Here is a 20,417-nt window from a genome sequence, read left to right as displayed (position 1 = left end):
CCATATTACAAGTCACCCTCCAAACACCGCCATGATCAGAAGATACGAGGGTCATATTAATCCTTCAGATTTTCATATCCAATCCCTCATGATTTTTTCTTGTCCTCGATTTTCTTCAAAGTTGCGTTTTGAAATTTGAGAAAAAAAATTGCACCCTCATACAAATAGTCATAATATACAAGCTGCAACCAATACTGTAGCTCCCTTGTTAACTTTTTACAAGAACTTTATTCTGAAAATTCAAGCCCTATGTTTTGAGTCGTACAACAGTTTTACAAGCCCAGCGTCTCAGCAGAATTACTTTGAAAGCGCATGTCACTTGAGACAGCTAAAGCCCAGGCTCTCATATAGCCTTTGATAGGTAGATACTCTATCTTGGACACATTGTCTTCACTTTTCTAACTTCACATTGCACACATTATTGTACATAAGTTACTCAACACTGCACTCAGTATTTACAGATTATTTTTAAATAAATGCTTTACAGGAGTCAGGCTACACAGCAGTTTGTCTTTACATATATAGTCATAATTCCCACTGACATGAGTCAAGCTTCGGTAGTTTTTACAGCTGAGTACTCAAGAGACAGTATGCCTGTATCAATTATGAATCTCCCTGTTTTAATATTTAAATATAACTGAGGGGACCTATCTGATATTGCACTGCTCAGTTCCAACCATCTACGGGTCAGGACTAAACTTCCCTGCTAATAGACAATATTGACACTCTTAAGACTGAATGCAACTCTCATATACAGCAAGTAATAAGATTACAATGTCAATGATATCAACAAGAGAGGTTCTTAGTTTTGGAGGTTCTCAATTTTTCAGTTTTAATTTTAAGGGTAATAAGACCATCATACATACAAGCTTGAACAGAGTGGGTACAGTCTATCATGTTATTCATCCCATGCAAATCTGAAGTACTGAAAAGTGTCCTCCTTTTAAAACTTGTGGTGGTGGTGCATGCAGTATGCAGACAAGGTGAATTGCAAGTCTGAGGTTTTTCAGAGGGTTTGATTTTTTGTTTTGGTTTGGTTTTGCTGATGCCGATGTGGTGCATGATGAAGTGTAGAGTCAGCCTGCTGAAGTCCTCTATCCTTCTTAATGCCTCGTCCAACATAGGGGAAAAAAAAAGAGTCCTTTCGCAGGAGAAGCAGTGTGCAAGTTTGTAGTTTGTAAGGAATAGTCTGTACCAGGTTTCCTCTCCTCCAAAGAGAGAGAGCTGCTTGGAGAAATGCAAGTCCTTGAGAACTGCGAAGGTGCTTGCAGGTGTGGGCTCCTTGTTGAACTAAGTGGCTCAAGCACACGGCAGTAGGGGGCACTAGGGCTCAGGGTTAATTTCCTGGGTTACAGGTTGGCTTGTGAACACAGCCTTCAGCAGCACTGGCTCGCTTTGAAATGACTATTGCGATACAGCCTGACCACGTATAAAGGATTGTCATTAGTATAGCCATACATCTACCACGATAACGTACGGAAACCTACCTCGTCGGCCCAGATACGGTTTAGTGTAGTCCCAACTATCGTTGTCGTTTCTAATGACATTAAGTCGAGTTGGCTGTTCGAATAAAGTAAAAGTGAAAAAGGTTAAGTCTGGAGTATAAATATTTCGCTAGCAAAAGTAAGAGAGAAGGTCCAAGCATTACCCTTGCATATTCAATTTTTAGTGTACAGCATCCTGCATAGATATCTGCTCCATTGAGTGCTGCCTTTGCCTTCTGGGCACAAAACACTGATTCAAACATGCACATCATGTTAAGGATTTTTTCCCAAGGTGTCTCATCCACATCCCTTTCTTCTGAAATAGATTTATTTCTGTCGCCTGCAGATAGTTCGCTATAACCATACAAGAACTCTAAACTCTTTACAAATGTAAATTTTGTTGATGCTCTGAGTTTATGTTATTTTGAAAAGGATACTCTGGTGGATTTAGTAAGTTTAGTCAGAGGAGATAGATGCTACCAGCAATAGACTATTTGAAACACAACCAAAAGGGAAAAATCAAGCTGCATCATTGGGAAAGAGATGGAAATTTGTGGGTGAGAAGGCGTGACTTAAGACAATGCATCCCTTCTCACAGCTACCAGCAGCTAGAGACATGTGGGTAGGGAGTCTAATGAAGTCAGCAGTTCCTTTACAGTGAAAAGAATTGAGTAAACCCTTTTTAGCTTGTTCGCCAAAGAAAACAATCACAGAACCAAAAGGGATGCTCTGAATGAACCAGCAGACATCTTGCAATCAACAACACAATAAGCAGATTGCTTTAAATCCACTGCTCAAGGCTCCCACAAGCAGGTTATTTCATATCCTCTGCATACCCCAAGATTAGTTCTATTACTATCAGAAATTTGCACGTGCGCCTTGCCTCACAGAAATCCATGATCTCATACATATTCAGCAACATACTGCACCAGAAGTCCTGAACCCTGCAGCAGACCATTTTGTGCCATCACTTGATATAGTTACTTAAAATCTCATAAGTATTCTGTTTCAATGCCATGTCCCTTTTGTTTTTACCAAATTCATTCAGCCCAACTTCTTCCACTGTGACCTAAGCTTGCAGTGGAATTTATTTATTTACTTTAACTAGCTCAAGTTTGCCAAAGGTTTGAGTGAGAAAAGTTAAGCTTCTCAAGCCTCTAGGAAGTTGTGTGCTGACTAGAATTGTAGGACCACATCTGCAGAAGTGAAGAGTACTGCAATTATCACTGAAATTTGAGTAAATTTTGGAACCTTTCAGGCAAGTCTTGTCTTGAAGCATCGCCCCTTCAACTGTGTATCTATACTGCTACCTATACTTCGCATACATTTGCAAGGTTGGTTTTCTTTCTTCTTTATTTTTTTTTTTTTTAATAATTGCTGTTGTTTTTGGTGTTGTTTTTTTTTGTTTGTTTAAAAGGTATGTTGCAGAATTTCATTTAAAGGGCAGAAATACGGTACTTTCAGAACACGTGCAGTATCCTCCCCACAACTTCCCTAATCTTTCACAGAATAATCCCCCAACAATACAACAAGCCACCTAACCCAAACAACGCTGCTTGCCACAAACTTACCACACTACCATAGGAAGTCAAAGATCCTGCTAAGATGCACGGCTTAAGCCTTCTACACAGATAAACAGCAATTCATTTGCTTTTATGAAATTCAGGGCAATTCTTTTTGCCTGACAAATCATCAGCGCAGCCACTAGTTAAATCAGTGACATGTTACAGAAATGATCACTACTGAAGCACTAAAATGAGCACCAATGAAGCCTGCCACACGGGTAGTACCTGAAATCACAGAACAATACCTGAGATTCCTGTACAATTTTCTCCAAATAGCAGCTACAGAAATGGACGGCAATCAATCTCTAGGAATAAGTCTTAGAGTTTTATAATCTAAGGCTTAATCATATCAGACTTTGTACTCTGCAAACCACAATAACACATTAACAAGTCTGAGCATTCATCCGATGTACAACTTAATTCCACAAATACAGTAAACAGTAAGAAAAGAGAGCAGGGAATTTTCTCAACACCCAATAAACTGGTTAAGAAGGCCTAAGCTGGTCTCGTGCTTCATTGAAGTCAAAACAGTAAGACCAGCAGTCTATATTAGAACTATTTCAGAAGTTTGAAGAATCCCTTACCCATTCGTTGAGAATCCATACAGCTAGAAGACATGAAACTCTTCTGCCTAATGAGTTGTTAAATCCACGGCATATTTCATGTGAACAGTTATTACCTTAAGGTCGCGTATAAACATGGTTATCAAGACCACTGTTGACAAATCATTTTCCTATGATGATTACATGAGTGACGCTTTGTCTTATACACATCAGAAATTAAAATGTCTTGGGTACAAACTAAATATTTGTCTCAAAATTACATTGTATTTTTCTGTGATTCTCATGTTAAAGCCCCATATGCAGTAGAGAACCTACAAGAAAAAAAAAAAAATCACACTCCAAAAAGGATATTCAACCATAGCTTGTATTCCATTCCTCTTGAATATCACAATGCGCTGAACTTTCCCAACAGGGTTGCACACAGTATACAAGACATCCTAAGAAAGAAGAAAAAACTTCCAGTTAGAGCTAAATTTCAAAGAATTTATGTTCACAGAACATTTTCTTGTTTTAGCATGTAAGTGACAAAAAGCAAAGAAAAGGCTTTTTAACTTTTCATTTACAATTTTCCCTATACAATTTATAGTTCTACAATTAGCATTTTTATAGGATGGTGTTACACAGGCAGCAAAAACTCAAAAACAGGAAAAAACTTACACCAGAAGTACTCATACAAGTATTAGTTTAACAACAAGTATCTTAAATTAAGAGTGCTAAAATGCAATAACTGCATCTACGTTCCAAGCTGGTGCTGCCTTTGAATCACACGCTGTAGCCTCACTGTAGTAGTTTCACCAAAGCAAACAGAGATAAGATGGCATTGTAGTTACAGCACAGTTCATTTCTCAAAACCCCCGCAACTGAGATTTTGGTTTTGTTACTGTTGGGTTTTAATTGTTCTTGTTCATCTTCAGAAAAGTCACGTAGGGAAGTTCACAGTACAACCTTAGGAAGCTTATCTAAATGAGAATTTCAACCCTATTCACCTAAATTAAAAGACACTAAGTAGTTGCTGCGTTTCCCCACTTCAGGCAGAGAAAAGTTCTGGGAGAGAGCACTGGATTCATACAAACTCACTGTTAGAGCAATGCGTTCACAAGCGTTTCTCTATATTAAAAGGAACCAATAAAATTTGAGTCCATTCTCAGTGCAGCAGGGGAACCAAACACTAAGGACAGAAACTTGTCTTACTCCTAACACCTCATAAGCCTGACTTGATCTGATGCACGGTACCTCAAACTGTCCGTTACACACAATTCAGACATAATGGTACCAGAAACTAGACTCAGGCATGAATTTGGCCACGAAAAATGCATCTTTTTAATCGTGATTATACACCCACACTCAGAAATCTGAAGAACAGGCCTTGAGAAGCTAAGAACCTTGGAACCATGGTTTCTTGAAACAACAGACCTGTTAGATCACGTTTAAAGACTTGAGGGCACTGAAGGTTGACTAGACAGCCAGTTTTGTAGTTAACCCTAGCAGGTGAAGGCACTGACATCTCAGTGAATCACTCTACTATGATCTGTTTTTCCCTTCCTTTCTATATATCTAAATCATATTCATTCCAAGAATGTAGTGTACATCCCCAGGTTTATTTGGGAAACAAGAGAGAGAAGGGAGTAGGTGTAACATTTATTAGCTTCTGCAGAATAAGATAGCACTTGGGAAGCAAAGGGCAGGGGAGCATGCTGAATTTCTTAAAAGACATACACGTAGAAAAAAAAACAGAAAAAAGGGCATCTTATTGCTGGCTACAGTTGCAGTGGCATAACTCCTGGCTCATACAAAAGTACCACAAGCCTTAATATATGGATGTGTTGCCACATTAAAAAAATAATAATAATAAATCTGTCCATGTTTAGGGGCCTTGCACCAGACACTCTAGTCTCTAGTGACTGTTTTACACAGCTAAATGAAGCAAGTAAAGGAGTTTGTCAACCTTAGGTTTTTAAGACAATGGACAGACATTTTTAGAAGGGATTCTAAATGTCCTAACCCATAAAAATGAAACTATTTTTATTTTGTAGGCACACTGAATAGCACAAATGGCTGCACTCCATCTCTTCTTGTTTGGAAGAAAAGAGTCCCAAAGACTTCCCAGCTCCAGAAGACAGTAATTTTATGGCATATGCCTTTCTTTCAGAATTCACCTTTCAAAAGATTCCTTCAGAGTTAATTAAAAAAAAGTTCTTTCAAAATTTAAGCTCTACTCAAAACACCATTTGTGTGGTTAACCAACGGGCACATAGACAGGTGTTTGTTTTTTTTTTTTTTAATCTGTTAATTCAGATACTTCAGATTATCAAATCAACCAAGTAATTCACAAGATAGAGAAATGTGGGATCATATTTCAAATAAAGATTTAACGCCCACATTACCTACGCACTAGAGCATCTTAATCTTAGAGCAACTTAATCTCAAAAGAAGTCGATAGTTAAATTTAAAATGTTCCAACTACGAAGGCATACCACATTTTCCTCATGCAGGTACAGAAGTTCTTACTCACCCTCTAAACCTAAGAGGCAAGAACAGAGGTAGAGCTGAACACACTCATAAAGACTGCAGAGGCATAGGTCACTTTGATGTCTGTTTGAACAGACAAGTTTGCCTGTTCTTAAACACAAATCCTTGACAAAGGTCTGCACACGTGGAAATAAATTAGGAAACAGAACTTCAAAGAGCTCTATATGGCACCTCTTGGGCACAAACATTCTCAAAACACACCCTCCCCTCCATCCAACAAGGGGTGAGAAGCAATTAGGAGTTAAATACAGTTAACCTGCCTTTCTTTCCTTCCCTGCCACACGCCTCTAAAAATAAAAATAATAAAATAAATCTGCTAGAAAAGAAGCAAGTCATAATTATAGTGGCTGGAATAAACAGCAGCAAAATTGGAGAACAATTTAGCTTCTTCCACAAGATGCCCTTGAGCAGACTAATTTCTCTGCAAACAACGTATGTTGTTTTGAAAGAGAAGCTCTTAAGAACTATTGAGCAGTTTGTTGTCATTATTTAGACTTGCCACTTAAAACTGGTCACAATATTTCATCTGCATCTTCTAACTGTATCATAGAATCATCTACAGAAACCTGTAGAAGAGTTCACACTTAGGAGAGAATAATTTAGAAGAAAAAGGGGGTGTTTGGCTTTTTTTTTTCCCCCTTTCCTCTCCAATAATGCAGACTTTGCCACTTTGCCTGAGGCATCCTGAAGTAACTGGAGCACCTACCTCCAGCTGGGCTGGAGCACCCCTCCTGTGAAGACAGGCTAAGGGAGCTGGGGTTGTTCAGCCTGCAGAAGAGAAGGCTCCAGGGAGACCTTATAACGGCCTTCCAGTACCTTAACGGGGTCTACAAGGAAGCTGGGAAGCTGGACCCTGCCAGGGAGTGCAGTGATAGGACAAGGGGGAATCATTTTAAACTAAAAAAGGGTAGGTGTAGATCAGGCATTAGGAAGAAATTCTTCACTCAGAGGGTGGTGAGGCACTGGCACAGGCTGCCCAGAGAAGCTGTGGATGCCCCATCCCTGGAGGTGCTCAAGGCCAGGCTGGATGGGGCTTTGGGCAACCTGGGCTGGTGGGAGGTGTCCCTGCCCATAGCAGGGGGGTGAAACTGGACAGTCTTTAAGGTGCCTTCCAACGCAAACCACTCTGCGATTCTCCAAAATTGCTCTTCCCAGTGGCTATGATTCAACTAGTCTGCACTGTCTGTGCAGACTAGTGCAAGCTCTAGTGCTTGCAATTAATTTTGGAAATCTGTCTGCTTTTAGTGCTCATTCATATACTCTGGACAGTCAGGAAGAAGAATAAAGTGGCCTTTTTTGTTGTTTGTTTTTCTTTGTAAGGAGCTGCTGGGATAGAGGCTTCATGCTCAGAATTTCCATGAAACTCCCCTAGCCAAGTCTGATGTTTCTGCTTCCACGGTTTAGTCAAGCATCTACTTTGAGTTCAGCTGCTTTTACAAACCAAGTTTAAAATGCATGAATGAAACAGTTTCCAAAATCTGTTTTACAGTCATGTGCAAAGAGTAATTCAATTTACTCAATGGATTTGTTCACACAGCTCAAAGCAGGTGTATTTTTAGACCCTCATGAAAATGCAACTCATACCTTGTCATGCTCTTCTACAAATAAAACTGATGGAAAAAAGAAAATTCACCATGTGCTAATGAATCAAAGGCCAAAAACGTATCTATGTTCACAACAAAACAAAGCAAAAAGCATGATATGGAACTGTTTGTTTATAATTATGTAGTTCCAGGAATGCTAAGTTTCAATCTGCTAATAAATTCTGCTTTATGCACCACTGATAGAACACTTATATTAAGTTACATGGCTCCACACAACCCAAGCACTTCAATTGATCCCTACTGTCCTATGTCTATACATTTCTCTAAAAACAAGTAACTTATGCCTATATCATACATATATCACAGTGTAACAAGTCTGCTTTAAGCAGACTTGTTTTTTCCCTTGAAGCATTCCTATGCAACTCAACAGAGGTTGTAAATTGCTATGAAAAAGATAAGCAAACATTCAGTGCGTGAGAAAATATGTATCATTAAATACTAGCAAAAAGTTTCTGTATCACTAAAACTCAACTAATTCTGCCATAAACAGATGACAATAAATTAGGATGCAACTGTATATATACCACGACTACAGTAACTGAGAAGTAAAACGTATCAACCTTCCAAAAAAAGTGAGGAAGATTCTACCAAACTGTAGTTGATCATCAACAGATGAAGGTTTCAATTTTCCACAGAAAAATACCTAAGAATGAATAGCTGCAGTAGAATAACCTTCCTTACTGGAAAAACAACTCGCTGTTTAAACATACCCGCCTCAGGGCCTAAAAGCTAAACAACGTTCCTGATGTTATGGCAACACATTTGGAAATACTTCTGAAGTATGAAGCAACTTAAACATTTCAAAATCTTGACCACTGGAGTCTTTAAATGTATTGCAAAATATCTGTACAACAGGACTGAATCGTCAAAAAAAAAAAAAAAAAAAAAAAAAAAACACTTTTTTCCCCCAGAATCTGCATGTTACTTATATGAAGATGATGTAAACATTTGGTAGGCGACTATAATTCCTGACTCAGCTTGACAGTGTAGAATTTTAACAAATAGGACATAGTGGAAATAATGTAACAGGTTGTTCCTCAACAGCCTTTTACTATTAAAATAATAATAATAACAACGTACCACTGTAATTGGGTAGAGAGGATTCTGAATGGACAGCAGGAGAACTTTATTTCCACCAGATGGGTCATCCGTGTTCCCTGGCCGAGTAATCCTCTTACTTGTTGAATAGTTGAAAAAGGCCTGCTGTCCAGCAATGTATACAGGTTCATCTGCTGCAAACGTTACGCATTTCTTGGCACTTTCTATGTTTTCAAACTCCACCAGAGCCTGGCGCTTAAATGGCATCATCATGACGTAGCTGGTAAGAGAAACATTATGGTAAATTCTCTCATACACTTACTCTGAAATCCAGTAAGTGTCATAGGTAATTTTGTTTTTCTGAAGAAGTCTAAACTAGGACATAAAAGGAAGCAAGGTCTCCCTTTCATGAACCAGGTCACACAGTTCTACAGCACTCACATAAAACTAAGAAATGCATCCGTTAGAAAAATAAGTAACGAGCAGTAGTTTTCCTGAAAACATTAAATACAAATGAATGTTCAACCGATACGATGATTAAGTAATCATTTACTAGAACTACCTTGTCTTTTTTTAATTTTGTTAAAGACATTTATAACATAAGGGATCAAAGCAAATGCAAATTACAAAAAGCATTCAAAGCTGGTACATGAAACTAAACACCTTTGTTACTATGAGATTAAAAATACACTTTTTTCTGACACAAAACTACCTTAGAAGAAATAAACAGAACCAAACAGTTAACCAACAGTTAACCAAATTAATATACTGACAAACCCAAGAGACCTCAGCAGGTTTAGTTTTTGGAACAATAAACTTCTCAGCCTAAAGCACACCTATCTGTATTCCTTAAAAAGCTTGTGCTCATTTTATTAATTTATTTTAAGATATTGATAGAAGTGTAATTCAGTTATTTAAATATTTAGGCAGCAAAAAATACCACTGTACTATTTACAAAATGTTATATAACTTCATTACGAGCACTGAATTGAAAAGAAACGCATGCTTCCAGAATGAAGCACTCAGGATAAGCTGTCTCTACCAATTCACCTTTATTGTTTTGCTCACGGATGAAGAATGTTTAGGGTATGTAACCTTTGGACACTGAAGGAACTATCATAAGCACACCTCCCATACAAAGCCTGTGGAAAAAAACCACCTCATCTGCTTTGTGGCACATCCTTATCCCTGGTATATCCATTTATGTCAAGACAGCCACTCTCCTGCTATTCTGCAGTTCTGTTACAGCTCATACGTCAGGCTAGGATTAGCTGTGCTCCTGAGGTCTGACAGCAGATGCTAGAACATGCATTGTGTGCTTAACCAGACTTCTGTGTGGAAAAAGAGAATCTTTATGCAGCTAAAAAATTGTTACGTTTTCCTACCAACTAAGTTCTGGATTCAAAGAGGCCGTTGTAAGGTATTTAAAGAGGTCTAAGTGATTTTTAAGTCATTCTTTCAACCCGTCCAGGGACATGACTGGACACTGTTCGACCTACCATATGGTTCCAAACTTTTCAAGAGCTTCCACAAGATCTGCTTCCACAACGGATTCACACAGCCCTCGGACATGGACGACAGGAGAAACAGAGACTTTGTGATGACTTCCCCCTGCATCCTAGCAACAACAGAACAGCGACATTTAAAATTCAATACAGAACGAGGAACACTGCTATCATTAACTACAACTATTTGGCATACACAATGCCGGGTCCAGAAGTAGGCATCTAAATGTGCAATCCAAGCATACTTTAAACAATTCTACTCCTCTTTCCAAATGGACTGCGAAGTTTAGTTGCTGAAGCCTACTCAAAATGAAGTTATTTGCAGATTTAATTAACAGGCAAGATTTTTCTAATATGAAACAAATATACTAAAACTCGATTGAATTGAAGGTCTTTCACCCCACTTCTCCAAAACAGAAAAGGATATTTGGAAACGCACGACAGAAAACATTTCTGACACATTTCCTGTTTGTTTATGCCAATGTTTGTTTGAGAGGAGTCTTGCTTCCTGAGAGGGAAAAACAATAAAGCAAGAACAAATAAGGGCCAACAGAAAACTGAATCAAAATTGATTATTTTCCTACTATATGCAGAGCTGTACCCCACAACGCAAGAAAATGCCAGCTCAGTCCTATACCTGAAATAGAATTTGAACCAGAACTCCTTTCCAATTCTGAATGCTCTTCATACATGCTTTTAAAAGGCTCTCAACTTTGACACATATGGGCACTTTTCTTCTTTTCATTGCAAGTCTGATTATCATCAATACTTGCAGCCGTTGCACATCAGCACACAGAACCCCACTACAAACATTTCTCAGAGCTAGTGCTGAAACGGCTTCACATTCAGTTCTGTGTGACCAAATTTGGCCTGCCATCAGCTCATCTTTCCACGGGAAGCCTAAAGGAGGGCTGAAATGCACCTTATTTGTTCTAAACCAAGGGGGGAAAAAAGAATGAAATCATGTTAGCCAATAAAAAAAGGATTAGACATAATAAAGACTGCATGAACTACACAGTACTTAGCAACACTTGGATTTAACACAGGTAAAGGCGGTGTCAAGTTCTTGTACCGAAATTTAGCAACAGCATCGATGCATTTGACCTAAGAAGCAAGTCTTGCTGATTTTTTCGCTATTTTTAGGAGGAATATAGCATCTTCTGGAACTAGAGAGATTCCCATCTGCAGCCCAAAGGAGTTTTCAGCTCCGGTAATTAGGTAACCACAATGATTGCCACTACTGCTACAGACATTCCTCTCTTCCCTATCTTTTTGTACTAGAGTCAAGGCAACAACACGCCCCAGGTAACTACAAACTGAGTCCCGTGCACTTAACTCCTGTGTTCCACACGCGGCTCTCCCAAAGCAATTATGTATTCTTTTCTTTCAATCAAGAATTTGTGAGCTGTAAGCCAGGATTTGGGACTTTGTCAGAACAACCTGGTGCACGATTTTTAAGCTTAATTCACATTCTAGTCATCTGCGCTACGAAAGCATTTCAAGTAGCAACACATTTCTTTAAATAAGAGCTGTGACAACTGTGGGAAAACACGACTGCTGATATTTACCTAAGATACCACATATCCCAAATTAACCAGCTGAGGTCTATTACCAGCGACAGCGTTCAAGTTAGTCATAAAAACGTAACTCTTTGAACTGCAGGTACTGAGATTATTGCAGAAAGAACAGTTATTTTTATTTTCAGCTTCTCTCTTCTTTACCCACACATGCTTTTCTAAGCTGAAAGAAGCACCTACGGAAACCTTCAAGAGAAAACACTAATTACCCGTTTTTCCTGCAAAGTCTAGTACTCTAAGATGTTAAGCTAGCAGGCAGCTTTGCTTTATTTAGAAGTTATTAAATCAATTATTAATTGCCCTGCATAGTTATTACTGTATCAAGATCCTGGTTGACACTGCACTTTTTCCCCCCCTTTGCTTCTTCTTTTAATGTCTTCAAGAAACCTCACGTGAAAATATTTCTCTATCTATCAGTTGGTAACTATAAGCACTGGTTTCCGCACCAAAACAAAGACTGACTAAAGCAGTTACCTTAGTTAATTAGCACCCCCATAAAGTCAAGCTTTTCAAAGAACGCTTCCTGATGGAAAGTTGTCTCCATCCTTCCCAGCTCATCTTCTGCTCTAGTTCATGTTTCTTTGTCATGCACTTTCCTTTGTATTTATTAGCAGTCATTTAGATCTGCCTACTCAAGATAAAAAGCTTCCTAATATTAGTAGAAATACTTTTATACCTGTATCTGTGAATCCATTACACCTGAGTTACATGCACGTGTACAGGTACCCACCCTGCTTCAGCTGGAACTGATCTCAGAACCATCAGCAAATACAAATTCTGCTTCCTTTTATAGTTAAGACAGAAATTTGGCTTTGAAATCCAAGTGTTTTCTCCCCTAACGTCATACACAGTGCATGCTTTAGTAGGATATTTAGCAAGAATAAGTCATAACACTGCTGCTATTGTAGTAACACAGAGAAGCATGAGAAGCATGAAGTAAAAAAACAACAGTGAAATCTCAGTAATTTGCCATGAAATTAAGAGCTTGTCTACATATCATTTCTCTATAAATATCACTGTCTCGTTTCAGAAACACAGATAAAACCAGTAAAGGTGCAATTGGCCAAAGCAGAAGGCCTCAGCTTTACTCAAGATAGCTTCTAACCAGAAGCAATAAGCAGCAGCACGAGAACCGAGCACAAGTCATTCCTAAACCAGGAAGCCACAAACTAGTGCTCACAGAGCACATTGCTGAACGACACCGACACGTGCCACGGGCATATGTTTGAGCACAAAAAAGTATTCACGAAGGACAGACATACGTGTTATTGTCAAACGAGTTTTGTAGCTACCAAGCTGCAGTATCGAGCAAATCTAGAACACTCCCTGATTTCCTCTAAAAGGAGAAATCAAACCACGAGACCACATGAAAAAGCAAATATGTCTGTCAGCGTGAAGTGTCTTCACAGCCAAGGTCAGAACGTACACAAATCATCCGGCTGATGGCCACCTTTCTTCCCATAGGTGAAAAATACAGGACTTTGACCATGATCTCACAGCCACTGTATCTTGAAAACTGTATCTCTGTGCCAACTGTAGCACACAAAGGTTACATCAAAGCATCTGCTCACCTACAGATTAACCAACACCGGTATTTGTCTGCTTACAAAGGGGGCTTTCAGCAACTCCATCTCCCACGATGGCACAGAAACCCCGCGCTGAACTCCAACGTGACGCCTGCCCTGCACCAAAGCCAGGAGAACAGATTAGCTAACGTTACTGCTGCACTCACCAAATATACATTGCCTAAGGGATCTTTTGAAAGCTCAATAACAATTCTTGAAGAATCATTAGCTGGGCAGACAACGCAGTTATTAAATGGAGAATGGCAACAGACTCCCTTTCTAAGTGCTCCAGACCAGTAAGATGACCAGAAAAAGTACCTCAAGAAAGAGGCCATCAGCTTAAAAATGCTTAACGCTGAAACCGAGCTTCCAGAGATGAGGCATGAAGGAAAGTGCTGCCATAACTTCATCACACTCATGTGCTTGGTTACTTCACATGCATATGACCGCAACGGAAACAGCTCCGAAGAAGAACAGTAGCATTTTAACTTCCTTTCTTTACTCACCTACATATTTTTAGGCAACATTTTAAAAATATATCAGTGGTTTCTTGCTAACAAACTATTTGCTGTTCAGAAAAGGAAAAAAAAAATACAAGAAAATCATACAAGGTTCCAGTTGTATGGGGTCTCGCTTGCCTGACAGAGAAAGAAAGGCTCCCATGAGCAGACAGGCACTGTTTCCTGCACACTCTTCCACCACCAGCTGTACTACCTGAGGATGGCATTACTTAAAGCCGTTCGCATCGTCGTACCATCCCTGCTGAGCACACCTCCCCGACTTCAGCACTTCTGTCTCTTCCCTGCAGAGGTACAGGAGAAACCTCTCCCCACGCCACCTGGAATTCCTGTAGCTTTGCAGCAACAAGGGTATTCCCAGTATAGGGTGAAATAAGGCAGGGTCTCAGAAGAACCAAGCAAGTTAAGGTTCGTTGAAGGAGAAGAACGTACCAGTTTTGTATATCCTGTTGGTTTTGTTTGTTTGCTTGCTTGTTTGGATGGTTGGTTTTAGATTTTTGGTTGGTTGGTGGGGTTTTTGGTGGGGAGAGGGGGAAAAGCAGGGAAGATAAAGCAGTTAAGACTAGTCACAATCCATGTACTAGAAGGTTACCTGGCAATCTCAGTTTTGTTTTAGATGTGGAGTTTGGGGATATTTAATTTCTCTTGTTTAATACATAGCTCTTCCTAGCACTCCCTACCATGGGGTCCTTTCAGCGATTGCAGCCACTACAGAGCACAGTACCTGCACTCTGACCCCTTTTTGCAAATTCTGAATCATTATTTTCCTCTCTGTTCAGCACAATCCAAATACGTCTTTCCCAAAAATAAAATAAAAGTCGAGCATCAGCAGGCAATGATTACCAGTCATAAATACCTGAAGTGCTGGAAGATGAAGAGCAACTAGCCTGAAGGCAATAGGCACTTTTTTGATAAAGGACAAAGGAAGGAGGACGATTTATACTTAAATAGATCCATAACAGATTTCTAGGATGTATTTCATTTAAGATATACGGATGCATGAGCAAGTTACCACAAAACAGGCCAGGATCTGAACTCGTTGCCATCTAGCTACCGTTACTGCAACTGCCTGTGACATGCATGAAGCAATCGACTTTTGAGGTGAGTTGGTTTCCATTACTGCAAGGCGAGAGAGAGCATTGCACATCGGAAGTTTCAGCAGAGCAGCTGAAACGTTGCAAGTTCACATCCCTATCTAACCTTGCAGTAACCTGTTCTTGCATGTTTAGATACCACACTTCCCCAAATGCAAGAACAAGGATACTAAATCCTCTTTACTTCGCAGAAGTGTTTAAGAATAGTTATGTCGGAGACAGTGAGGCAGGTGGATACTAGAGAAAAATGAGGTTATATAAATGCAACGTTAATCAAGAAAAGACATTTCAGGGACGGAGAGCGGATGGAGCTGAAAGGCCCTCTAAGCACTTTCAAAAGCAGCTCTCCAGGGCACCCATTTGCAAAAATACAGAACTTAGAGGCATGAAGGGCTTACTCAACCTGATGAAACAATCACAGAGGAACAAGGAAATGCCATGACAATAAACGTAGCCCGACAAAGGGAACACTAGACAGGTTCTACCACGGAACAGCCTGTATTCTAGGAGATACACACTGAGGCAGACTTCTAACCACTCTTTCTACCCGTCATCCATTTTCCCCTTCTTCCCTCCTAGTTCCCCACTCCCTACAGTTCTTCCTGCCTCACCTTCACTTACTCTTTTTCTGCTCTTCTGAGCAACCCAGCTTACCTGCACTTCTTCCCCTTCTCAACGTACTGCCATCTTACATCTTCGCCCTGAACCAGAAATAATTTTCACATGCTAAGGATGTTTCTCTGGGTCAGAAAGGAAGATGATATGCCTTAGGAAAAAGATATATCAATTTCCTGCATTTTTTTAAATCAGTGAAAAAGCTAAAATTCACACGAATTAAGTATGAGTAGATACTGACATTTTTCCTCTCATGAGCCCCAGACAGAACTACTAATAAAAGCACTCAGATGTTCGTTTTTCACGTACCCCCTTGATGTTACAGCTTGCTCCTAAGAACCTAGTTCGATCTCTGTCATCAAGACAACTGGTGCCTCTCCAATACTGCTGCTGTCAATACAGCTTTGCCAGCAAACCATTACAGAGCATTAGGAGAACAAGAATCGGCAACTACACACTTCCTTCAGGCACACTGCAACTGACTCAACACACTGCCTGGAAGTCCTCATGTTCTAGACTTCCTACATGCTTGCTTCTGTTTCTTTGCTCATGAGACTCAGCACTTGCTGTTCTTTAAATCCAAAATGTAAAGTCTGTATATAGTCTGTACTTGTGTAACCTAAAGGGGCATGGCTGTGTGTCCTGAGCGTTAACTGGGATAAACTGAGGTACTAAGATCAAGATGAAGACGATCAAAGCAAGACCCCAAAATGAAGGAAAGAAGAGCTGAAGGAAAGAGGAGCTGAAAAGCTGAAAGAAGAACTAGCTGATTTTGTAAAATACTGAATAAAAGAAGAAATGCAACAGCAGTACCTTGATCCTACTTGAAACATCCTGTGATGTCCAGCTCTCCTAAAGGACAGAACTTCAAGATAATTTAAGCAAGCATACTTTTTTTCATACTAAGATCTAATTTCAAAGCAGCCTAGCAGCCTCTATGACAGGGCACATTGCTGAGGCTTCACTGCAACAGAGCTGATTCTCTGTGACAAGAAATCATAGACTTTAGATTATTCTCTCAAATGGTGCAACTTTGCTGCAGTGTACCAGGGAACTCTTCTACTAACCCTGCAGAGAGATGATCAACAGCAAAGAGACTCTCATTGATTTACCCTGGTGTTGATCAAGTTCATTTTGTCAAATCATGAGACAGAAGTACTCTAAATTGCCAGGTCTGCCACTAAGCCAATGCTTCCTTGATTTTGCTTTCTCAAGTAGGAAACAGAAAGTGCCATCAAGAAGAAGAAATTCTTAGCAGCATCTGGACAATTAGCGAAGTAAGAAACCACAGGGTACACACAAAAGCGCTGTTAGCCCAAACGGGTGGATCAGGGACCATCCTGATACTTAGGTAAAAATTCACAAAAAACGTAGCAAAAAAGTACAGTGATCTCCCGTGTTCGTGGCCGGGGGTGGGGAGAAAGCAGAGGAACGAGCAGATTTAGAAAGGCGACAGCCACTTACGATCAGGCTCGCTGCCGTGTGCTGCCAGACAATAAGGTAAAACAGAAGGCTGGAAGCAAACCCTCTGCCTCGCTTTCTTCCCCCGCCGTCCGTTTCTATAGTTACACCCAGCAACAGGGCGAGCACAAAACTTGCGATGGCAATATCCCAAAAGGCAACAACAACAAGAAGCTGCCCACGGCACGGAGGCAAGCCTCGGACTGTTACCAAAAAAAAAAAAAAAAAGGAGAAAAAAAAAAAAAAAAAAAAGAGCCCAAATCGCGCCGGGCTGGCGGACTCCCAGCGAGCTCAGGGCCCTTCCTTTCCCTCAGGCTGCGCCTCATGGAGGGGGGGGGGGGGGGAAAGCGGAGCCTCCCCGTTATAACCCCACAGATTTAATGGGGGGAAAAGGCGGCGGGCATCCAGCAGGGAGCCCCCTGAGGGGAAATGAGGGGGGAGAGGGATTTGGGGAGGGGTTGTTTGATAGGGGAGGGGGGTTATTATGGAAAGGAGGGTGTATATTTTGGGGAGGGGGGGGTCAGCAGCCTCCCAGCCCCAAAAATAAGACCCTCAGCCCCTCACAAGGAGCCCCCCCCCCTCACAGGGAGCCCCCCTCACCTCAGAGGGACCCCTCTCCCCTCAGAGGGACCCTCGCACCCCCCCAATCTCCTCACCCCGCCCGAGAAGCCGCCTCCCCGCGGCGGGGGGGCCTTGTCCCGCCGGCTCTCGCCCTCCTCGGCTCCGCTGTACTCGATCTCCCCTTCCTCAGCGGCGGCGGCGGCGGCGGAGGCGGCGCTGGGCTTCAGCCGCTTGGCCTGGCTCTCGTAGGCGCCGTCCTCCTCCTCCTCCTCCTCGTACCGCTCCCCGGACGACGGGGACGACATGGCGGGGTGCGGAGGGGGGGGGGACGCGGAACGACGAGGGCCGGGCGGCGGCGGCGAGCGTGAGGAGCGGGGCCGGGAGCGGCGCCTCACGGCGGCGGCGGCGGCGCCCGCGAGAGATGCTCCGCGCTCCGTCCCCCCGCACACCCCCTCCCCGCCCCGCCAGCGGGTCACGCCCCCCCGCCGGCTATCTGCGCGGCGATTGGCTGCGAGCCGGGGCGGGAGAGAGGACGCCGCTGTTATTGGCTAGACGATACGCCCGTCTCCCGACTCCGCTGCTGTGATTGGTGGGTGGTCACGCCCGTCAGCCCGCCGCGAGGTCCGTGGTCCCGCCCTCCCCCCCTCCCGCCTGCTGCGCGCTTTGATGTCTGAGGGCTCGGCAGCGGGGGTGGGCGGGGGGAGCGCGAGGCGGCCCCAACGGGCGGCCCCAACGGCTCCTCAGCGCCCGGCCCCTCGCGCGGAGCCGGAGCCGCCTTTGTCTCCTTCCCGGCGGCTCCCAGCGATAAAGGGCACGCTGCGGGAGCCGCCCGCTGCCCAGGCTGAAGGGCAGGAGAGCCCGTGTGGCTCTCTCCCCAGCCACGGCACGGCGGCGAGCGGCAAGGTCACGGGGAGACATTGAGGGGAGCTGGGGCTGCTGCAGGTGGCTCCGTGCCCGGCACTCAGCTTCCTCCTGAGGAAAGGGAGCTCGTGGGGCTGCCCCGGTGGGCTGGCGTGGCCCCGTGTTCACATAACCACAGAATCAGTCACAAAAAACCTTCAAGATCACCTGGTCCAAGCACCACCATCACCCACTAACCATGTCCCCAAGCACCACATCCAGCCTTTCCCTGAACACCCCCAGGAACGGTGACTCCACCACCTCCCTGGGCAACCCGTCCCAGTTGCTATTTCTGAGGAGAAATGTCTCCTCGTTTCCAGCCTAAACCACTGGTGCAACTTGAGGCCATCCCCTCTGGTCCTGTCACTGTGAGAAGAGGTTGACCCCCAGCTCCCCACGCCTTGCCTCCAGGTGAAGAGCAACGCCTCACCGATGTGGGCTGTGGCATGGAGAGCTGCCTGCACCCTTGCTGTGACCCCATGGCTCCATCACTGGCGCTACGCCTTGTGACAGGGCTGCCGTGTGCTGGTGGCACAGCACACCTCACCCAGGCGATGCCACCAGGAGATGGGTCCCTTCTTCAGGGAGGTGCTGCTGACGGTGTCTCGCAGCCCACGCCTGTCTGTCGCAGTCCCCATCTCTGTCACAGTCCCCATCCTCCTCCTGGAGGAAGGCTCTTGATGATAGAAGGGCCTCACGGTGCTTTTTGGCTGAAGCAGATCGTGCTGCCAGGCCCAGGTGGATGTGGCTGAAAGTAGGTCAATGGAGAGCGGGCGCAGGGCTGTGCGAGGAATGGGTTTTGCAGCTCAGCAGCCAAGTGAGAGCAAAGGAAGTGATTCAGAAGGCGGCCAAAATAAACGTTATTCTTTTCTTCTTGTTTAGGGGAGGGGAAAAAAATAATATAAAAAATAAAAATGCTTGTTTCAAAACGTTGTTCAGTCTGAAACGGTGCTTGCAGGCTACAAAAGAAAGCAAATGGTTTGCTGTTTACACATTTTCTATTCGTCTGAAACCCCCTGGTGAAGGCATTCCTCCAAGAAGTGGGAGGCCCAGGCTCGGTTTCTCTTTCTGCCTGACCTGACTTGAATCTGCATCTCTCAGGTAGCTCATTTCACCATGCCATCTGCAGACACATACATTTGATTTAACCTCCCTCGCAGCGCCTCTCATCTTCTTGGTTTTTCTCTTTGGTCTTTGTTTCTTAACTCCTGTTTTTCTTTCAGTATTTCTCATGCTTACTTTTAATTTTTATCAAATACCTGTTACAAGTTTGAGAGCATCCAGGCCACATATGAAGCTGTATGTATGTCTGTTCAGGTTCAAGCAGTCAACGAGGAACACGGTGTCTGTGAAGACATGAAACTTACTTTTCTTGGCACTTGACTTATTTCTAAATACACAACATATGTTACCCTACCGATATTTCTGCTTTGGACATAAGTGCCTACTTGCCATATGAAGTTTCTGGTAAATTAGCTTTATGTGCTAGAACTGTGGGATTTTAGCAGACATTTGCACCGTATCATTGCAAAAAATAACAGCCTGAGAAATCACAGAATGTACCAGAGGTACGGTCAGAAAATGGCACTGAAAGGCTGCGATAATTTTCTCTACTAATTAAATTTTCTTTTCCCCCGTGTATTTGTAATTACTTTCTGAAAATCAAGAAGTGACTTACTGTTTGACCAAATTTGTATTTACTGAGCGTTCAGAGAAAAGTTTCAGCATGCTTCTGTGCAGCACATGGTTGGTAGCAGACTGCTTCACTGACATAATGTGGTATTTAATCATTCCACAGTGGAGATGTCAAGATATTTTTCCTATTTCAGTTGCAACAC

At 42.6% G+C, this 20,417-nt stretch overlaps 1 protein-coding gene across 1 annotated transcript in view; it reads right to left on the bottom strand.

The window, feature by feature from the left end:
• The window catches only part of HNRNPLL (heterogeneous nuclear ribonucleoprotein L like), a 29,586-nt gene extending 11,477 nt beyond the window's left edge, over positions 1-18,109 (bottom strand). The window contains exons 1-6 of the mRNA XM_082758252.1: positions 17,775-18,109; positions 10,283-10,401; positions 8,826-9,063; positions 3,964-4,049; positions 1,649-1,745; positions 1,488-1,560 (exon numbers count right to left, since the gene is read on the bottom strand). Of these exons, the coding sequence (XP_082614378.1) occupies positions 1,488-1,560; positions 1,649-1,745; positions 3,964-4,049; positions 8,826-9,063; positions 10,283-10,401; positions 17,775-17,984 (823 nt within the window). The 5' untranslated portion in view covers positions 17,985-18,109. The remainder of the gene's footprint in view (positions 1-1,487; positions 1,561-1,648; positions 1,746-3,963; positions 4,050-8,825; positions 9,064-10,282; positions 10,402-17,774) is intronic.
• Positions 18,110-20,417: the final 2,308 nt, after the last annotated feature.

The sequence above is a fragment of the Aythya marila genome (genome assembly GCF_965140915.1).
Source record: "Aythya marila genome assembly, chromosome: 3".
Classification (NCBI taxonomy): Eukaryota; Metazoa; Chordata; class Aves; order Anseriformes; family Anatidae; genus Aythya; species Aythya marila.
This window is presented reverse-complemented; position numbering and strand designations above follow the sequence as displayed.